Here is an 8,152-nt window from a genome sequence, read left to right on the forward strand (position 1 = left end):
TAGTTCTAAATCGACGATTTAACCGTCTACTAAATATGTATTATATGTGACAAAAAATATATATTTAAAAATTACATCCGTGCAGAAATCTAGTTATATATTTTTCATGACATATAACCAAACACATATTTAATTGCTCAAAACGACGATCTAGAACTACGTGACTCGTATTCAGCCAGACGGAAGTAGTAGTACGTTTCTTGAGCCAACGACTGCAGAATTCAAATTCATTGGCCTTTGGTCATCACAAGTCAAAGTAATGCAAACCGACCCGACGTCCGAGGTGTCGTCCCAGATCCTTCTACACCAGTCCGCACCCACCTCTGCATATGGCCGGCACGGCACAGCTGGTATCGGATCTGGTATAATACGTCTTTGCATCTGGTATCGGATCAGATCGGGTCGGCGCACGTTGGTCACCAGCGATGGCCTCGGGGTTCTCATGCCCCATTAATGGTGTGTTTGGCGGGTTGACCACCTCGGGCCGGGTACCATCACTTGTCTAATTGCAATTAACTGCGCTAGCTGATCGTCAAACAGAGAGCCGTTTGCCATACTATTCGCGTACTATTCTAATCCAATCCGCTGACTTGCAGGAGTAAAAACGAAGCTAGGTGCGAGTGGATCCATGCGGGCTCACCGCCCAACCCTTCCTAGTCAAACCAGGCACATGGAGATCACTAGGACGCTGCTTAGGCGCCCGCAAACAAACAGCCTGCTGCGTGTATATAAAATTATAAACACATACATATGCGCCACACAGGCAGAGGTTACCCGACACACAAGTTTAGAATCTAGTTTGAGCAGAAGGAGAGAAGAAGAGTTTACCCAGCACACAGATTTAGAATGTAGTTAGAGCAGAAGGAGAGAAGAAGAGGCTACCCAGGGCACAGATTTAGAATGTAGTTAGAGCAGAAGGAGAGAAGAAGAGTTTACCCAGGACACAAATTTAGAATGTAGTTAGAGCAGAGGGAGAGAAGAAGAGGTTACCCAGCGCACAGATTTAGAATGTAGTTACACCAGAGGGAGAGAAGAAGCGGCTACTAAACACAAATTTAGAATGTAGTTACACCAGAGGGAGAGAAGAAGTGGTTACTCAACACATAGATTTAGAATGTAGTTGGACCAGAGGGAGAGAAGAGATCAAGAGACGGTAGGAGAAGCGACCGTCGGCCGGTCAGGGCGACGAACGGATGGCTGCCAGCTCGTTCTCGGCGCCGGCGCAGGCGGTGAAGGGCGTGGCGAAAATGTTGGCTCACCGCTGCCAGGCCGTGGTTGGGTTCCTGTTTGCTCTCATCGTCATCCTCGTGCTCCACACCACCGTGGTGTTTGGCCCGTCCTGGTCCACGAATGACATTGGTTAGTACTCCCTCCATTCACAAATATAACATGCTTTGGATATTTTACTATGGACTATATACGAACTGAAATGAGTGTATGGACACATTAAAATGCGTATATATACATCCCCAAATCAGAAAATAGTTAGAACATCTTAGAATAGTGAACCAAGGGGGGTGCTTAGTAGTGGTAATCTTCTTCTGTAGTGGGATAGGGTAGGTATATGATGCAACCTCTGATGCAATGTCAGCTACTTGAGCATGTTAGTGTCAAAACAATTAATGAGGAAGTATATGACAATAGCATCATATTATGATACTGGATCATACATAAATTATGTAATATATGAGTCATGTAAAACAGTAAATGCGACCATCTAAAGATATTAACTAAGGGTTGTTTTAGATACAAGTGCAACATTAAGATATAATGTATTGCGACTATTATATCTAAATATTTATTTAATGTCATTAGATGGTACTCCCCCATTTTCATATACAAAGCCACTTTGTTTCAGTTAAGGGCGCTAGGACTGAGGTTCGATCTAGATAGTGTTGTTCTAATCCCGAGCTCATGTGAGCTTGGATGAACAGTGAAAAATCAAAGGAAAATCTGATTTTGTTGTGTGAAAAAATGGCAAATGTTTTAATATAGCTTGCAAAATTTCATCCTGCAATGACGAGGAAGACGTGGCAAAAAAAATTGATGCTCCAAAATGTTTTTGAACATAACATTTTGGAGCCTCAATTGCTTTTGCCATATTTTCCACAAATATCATCTGGTGATGAAATTTTGCAAGCTATCAAAACATTTTTTAATGTTCACGCAAAAAATCAGATTTTTTTTATTTCTTGTCGTTTTTATTTGATTTTACTGATCACCCAATCTTACACGAGCCTGAGACCAGAACAGCCACCTCGGGTCCGAACTCCACTTTCCTCTCATGTTTATTTCCTTTAGTACCGGCATGTCTTGGTTTCTCCCCACTAATATATTTCTCTTTCTGTCCATTATTTTGACACTAGTAGTTTTTTTGCTGCGGGCCGGTGTTTGCGTGGTGTGTAGTTCTCCGGTGTTTCCTATAGCATCAGCCCCCGATCCATACTTACCTAGTATTCCCACTAAGTGATCTTATTTCTTCACGGAGGGAGTACTAATTGAAAGTTTTTTTTTTGCGAGAAAATTTCCGATCTATTCATCTTCAATCATGGCAGTACAACGAGTACCAGAAATAATAAAAATTACATCCAGATCCATAGACCACCTAGCGACGACTACCGGCACTGAAGCGAGCCGAAGGCGCGCCGCCGTCATCGGCCCTCCATCGCCGGAGTCGGGCACAACTTGTTGTAGTAGACAGTCGGGAAGTCGTCGTGCTAAGGCCCCGTAGGACCAGCGCACCAGAACAGCAACCGCCGCAGATGAAGAATAACATAGATCAGAAAGATCCAATCCGAAGACACGCGAACGTAGACGAACAACGACGAGATCCGAACAAATCCACCAAAGATAGATCCGCCGAAGACACACATCCACACGTCCACCAACGGTGCTAGACGCGCCGTCGGAACGGGGACTAGGTGGGGAGACCTTTATTCCATCTTCAGGGAGCCGCCGCCGTCTTGTCTTTTTGAGTAGGACACAAACCCTAGCAAAACTGAAAGAAACAACTAAAACCGGAGCCCTCCCGCCGGCCTTTGCCGAGATCCACCGCGCCCCCATGGCCCTAGAGCCACCGGAGAGGAGGCGGACCTGCGGCGGCGACGGCGGGAGGCAGAAACCCTAACTTTTTTGTGGAGTAAGGAGGAGGCGGCGGCTAGCCTTTGAGTATTACTGCCGTTCCCCACAGAAAAACATGTACTAATTGAAAGTTAACGCTGGGCAGTACTGCCAAACAAGCTACAAGATTCACTCACGGTGTTTCTAGTCTCAAAACGGGATCACAAATATTTTCTAAAATTTGTGAGTCGTTTATTTATGTAATTATTTACTTTAGAATAATATATACTTGCTTCTTCGTATGTGTGTAGTCGTTCTGCAGTCAACATCGGGCGAGCAAAATGCCAGGACCTCTTCTCCTCCAGCGTTTTTTTTGACGAAAAGGGGTTTCCCGCCACCCCAACTTTATATAAAGCCAAGGCAAAAACAACCAGGCATGAACTGTTTAACAGCGCTCGACGACAGAGAGTAGCTGCCGCAGATAGAAAAGGATTTAAAAGACTACCCTATTACAAGCTCTAGGATAGTTCAAACGAAATGACATAACCAGGGAGTAACCCGCTAGCTAACAAGTAACAGCGACTACAACCCATCGACGCCATACAGGAAAGAAGCATTAAGATCTCCACGCAATCCTAAGCAATTCCCCTCTTCGGTGGTCCAAAAGCCTTAAGCACCGGAGAAGTAGCGCACCCTGAGCTTCTGAGCATAACACTTTCCATTTCTTGATCGTCGCCCCCAACAGGTCCAAGACACACCGTATACTTTGCCATCTTCGCCCCTGGAAAACAAAATAATTTCGAAGACGCCATAAGCTCCACAAGGCAGCAGCAGAAACAATGTTCAAGGCTTCACAATGTTTTCTTTTCTTCCAGAAGGAAGTTAATTGATCAAAAGAGTTAGGAACATCAATAACAAAGATATCAGCAATTAAACTCCAGACAGATTCAGCAACAATGCAGTCAAAAAACAGATGCCGGATAGTTTCAGGTTCACAACAAAAGACACAGGACACGTCTTCAACATGCCTACGCTTAGCTAACTTATCTCTGGTTAAACTCTTGTTGTAATAAACCAGCCAAAGAAAAACATGTATATTCGGTGGCACTTTGATTTTCCATATATCATCTTTAATGACAGAAGGAATCCCCCCAAAGTTAATTAGCTTATAAAATGATTTGACAGAGTATTTGTTAGAAGAATCTAACATCCATAAAGGTTGATCCGGAGAGTCAGACAAACAAACAGTCTTAACAATCTCGGTGAGTTCTTCCCATCTTACTAATGTATTTTCTGTGACACACCTCCTAAATGTTAACCGCAGTTCACCATCCACCCAGACCTGAGCCAGGGTAGAATCTTGTTGTTGGCAAATACTGTAAAGGTCCCAAAAAGCAGTATTTAAAGAACAATCTCCTACCCAAATGTCATTGCCAGAAGGCAATGCTATTCCCATCCCCAGGGACCCATCTATAGAAGTTCTTCGCAGCTGCAAGAGCCCAAGATAGACTTTTCATGAATGGAGAAGCAAGAACCACCCTAGTACTAAAAAATTAGGACAAGTGGTGTTATATTTATACTTCAACACTTTCTTCCAATCACTGCTCCTTTCATCATAAAATCTTTTTCCCCATGATGCCAAGAGGGCCATGTTAAATTCTCTAAGATTGGGTACCCCCAAACCACCAAACTCCTTTTTCCTAGAGATCAGCCCCCAATTAGCAAGGTGGTACTTATGAGAATCCCCCATGTTACCCCAAAAGAAGTGAGACATTTGAGAAGTAATCATATCAATTTTCCATTTGGGAAATTTCATAATAGACATAAGATAAGCAGGACTACTAGCAATGCATGTGGTAAGCAAAATCAATTTCCTTCTGTAAGATAGAAATCTTCCCCAACCAACCCGAGATGTTCTTAATAATCCTATCAATAATGGGTTGAAGGTCCTCCCTCCTTAATTTTTTAAAGTGAAGGGGGACACCTAAATATTTAAAGGGGAAATCCCCCATTTGGCAGCAAAAGATTTGAGCAAATTCATTGGACAACTGTTCAGAGATATTAATAGCATGCAAATCACTCTTATGGAAATTAATTTTCAATCCAGACAGATGTTCAAAGCAAGAAAGAATCCACTTCAATTTTTTTGCATATTCCAGTGAGTTCTCTAAAAATAAGATGGTGTCATCAGCATATTGCAGGCTGACCACACCACCTGGGAAGGCCTATGGCAGAAGCCCATGAATTAAACCAATACTTGTAGCTTTTTGAAGCATTTTTGAAAACACATCAGCCACCAAATTAAAAAGAAGGGGTGAATGAGGGTCACCCTGTTTCAAGCCTTTCCCCCCAGAGAATTGGGGACCATTAGAATCATTGATCCTAACTTGAAAGGTGCTTTGATGAATGGTGGAAATCACCCAATCCACCCATTTATTACCAAAGCCTCTAGATAGAAGCATCTCTTTTAAGAAATTCCAGCTAACTCTATCATAGGATTTCTCATAATCTAATTTAAGAACCAAGCCAGCAGTTCCAGACCTATGAACTTCATGAATGACCTCATGAGCCATAACCACACTTTCCAAATTAAATGAATCTACCTTTGATAAACGCAGTTTGATTAGAGGAGATTAGCCTGTCACACAATTTAGATGTCCTAGTGGTCATAACTATAGAAAAAATCTTAACTGCACAATTATTAAGGCTAATGGGCCTGAAATCCTTCATGTATCTAGCCATAGGGATTTTGGGGATAAGAGTAATAATGGCATGGTTGAGCTTATATATATCAAGGGTACCTCTATTCAAGGTATATCAATTACTACTGCGCGTCGGGTCCTATTGTTATATAGCATAGGTATCAGGGTAGTAGATATGTGTATGAAACTATGAATATGATTGTACCAAATTCATAGTAGTGGATACATATACCAAATCCTAGGTATTTTGTTTGTTAATTGGCATACTAACATTGACAAGTACAGTACATGACATAGATAACGGGAAGAAGGACGACGCAGCCAAGAACGATGAGGAAAGAAGGGACCAGTTAGGCCAAACAGTAAAAAATGATGCTAATGACAAGATGCAGGAAGATCTCATTGGGCAAGAACTCGACGGAGACGTCAAACACGGTTAGTTGCGCTTAGCTTGCTTCTGTTCGAATGCCATTTCATTCATCATCTGAATCGGCCGTGTGCATGCAGGTGCTCCGGGGAAGCCCATCTGCGACCTCTCTGACCCTAGGTACGACATCTGCGACATCACCGGAGACGCCCGTGCCATCAGCGCCAACCGTACCGTCCTCTATGTCCCGCTTGTGGAGCAGCGCGGCACCGACGGCCCGGAATGGGCCATCAAGGACCAGTCCCGCAAGAATCTGGGGGACATCATCGAGGTGAATGTCAACACCCTAAGCGCCGCGCAGTCCCTGGTGGCGCCGGAGTGCACCTCAAGGCACGCAGTCCCGGCCGCCGTGTTTGCCATGAACGTCATCATCGGCAACCCATGGCATGACTTGAGCAACGTCCTGATCCCGCTCTTCATCACCACCCGCGCCTACGACGGTGAGGTCCAGTTCCTTGTCACCGAGCTCCAGCCGTGGTTCGTGGACAAGTATCGTCTCATCCTCACCAACCTGCACTAGTAGAAAACCACCCATTAGTCCCGGTTCGTAAGGGCCTTTAGTCCCAGTTCATGAACCGGGACTAATGGGTCGTTACTAATACCTCCACCCATTAGTCCCGGTTCAATCCAGAACCGGGACCAATGTGCCTCCACGTGGCTCTGTGCGCCCACCCCAGTCAGGGGGCCTTTGGTCCCGGTTGGTGGCACCAACCGGGACCAAAATGCATCCACGCGTCAGCATTCCAGTTGCTGGGGTTTTTGTGTTTTTTTTGAAAGGAGGGGAGGTTGGGGGTTTTGGGGGGTTTTAATTAGGTGTTTCATATATTGTGTTAGCTAGCTAATTAATAGAGAGAAGTGTCCTCTCTTATGTCCGTGCTTGGACGCTACGTACTATATATACATAAGTGATCGAGAGAACCATTCAGTACAGAAGTTCGTCATGCATACCGAGAGAAGTGATCGATCGACCTCTCCTTCTCCGAGAGGTTGGTCGAACAACAAGTTTTCGTATCATGTATCCGACGCTACTGGCTACATACATGTACAATATGTATAAGATCTCTTATAATTACAAATCCCTAGCTAGCATTTGAAATCAATTTCCACATGGTATTCTCCGATTTTACTGATGACGTGGTCAAGAAAGAATCCCGCCAATTCCTCTTGAATTGCTTTCATGCGATCTGGTTCTAGGAGTTCATTCCGCATCTGCCACGTCTAATTTGAAGAAGGGGGTTAATTAATACATATATATATATGAATGAAACTCAACATAAATGATGGTGTAATAAAATGAAATTGTGAATATTATTGCTTACGCACTTCATATTGTCTTTGAGAGTAGCCCCGCTTGTTTTTCAAAGTCGCGGTGTGGATGAACTCGCACACGTAGTATCCACAGAAATCATTCCCTTCCTCCTGCCACAAGCACTTTACGAGAAATAGAGATCAATCAAACTGATAATGAAGCATTATAAATGGCATTGATGAAAGTATAGCTATATATAGAATCAACGGGCCGGAGATGCGCGCAACTAGCTAGCCAGTAGTACTTACTTTCGGATATGTATATCGCAGCTCCTTCGGCAGTCCCGGAGCTTCTGCGGTGAACTGTTTCCAAACCCTGCAAGACAAAGAAAATAATTATTATTACTTGAGATATCAGGAAATGAACAAAAAGTTACCGATATGGTGCGATAATTATGATCGATTGAACTTACTTGCTGAGAATTTCAGTAATGTCCGCATAGGTTTTTGGATCTTTCCGTCTCGAGTCTAAGACAGTTACTAGTCCACGCTCAAGCTTAATCTCCATAAGAATATAGTGGTACCTGCGCACGCATGCATAACTCATCAATTACATTACTATAACCTCACTTGTGTAATAAGGGAAACCGAATATGCACACGACAGTAACACTCACGGGCCGTTGTAAGGAAAGAGTATGGTATCTTTGTTTTGA

General features: G+C 43.6%; 1 protein-coding gene across 2 annotated transcripts; it reads left to right on the top strand.

Moving 5' to 3' along the window:
• Window positions 1-780: 780 nt before the first annotated feature.
• Window positions 781-6,796, top strand: LOC119307127 (alpha-1,3-arabinosyltransferase XAT3-like). Of its 2 annotated transcripts, none has more exons than XM_037583225.1 (3): window positions 781-1,359; window positions 6,048-6,197; window positions 6,270-6,796. In XM_037583225.1, the coding sequence occupies exons 1-3, from the start codon at window positions 1,194-1,196 to the stop codon at window positions 6,707-6,709; spliced, it is 756 nt and encodes a 251-aa protein (XP_037439122.1). In that variant the 5' UTR covers window positions 781-1,193; the 3' UTR covers window positions 6,710-6,796. The 2 variants fall into 2 exon arrangements, with proteins under 2 accessions (XP_037439122.1, XP_037439123.1); XM_037583226.1 differs by having other exon boundaries at window positions 6,060-6,197.
• Window positions 6,797-8,152: the final 1,356 nt, after the last annotated feature.

The sequence above is a fragment of the Triticum dicoccoides genome, chromosome 5B, assembly GCF_002162155.2.
Source record: "Triticum dicoccoides isolate Atlit2015 ecotype Zavitan chromosome 5B, WEW_v2.0, whole genome shotgun sequence".
In the NCBI taxonomy this organism is placed as follows: Eukaryota; Viridiplantae; Streptophyta; class Magnoliopsida; order Poales; family Poaceae; genus Triticum; species Triticum dicoccoides.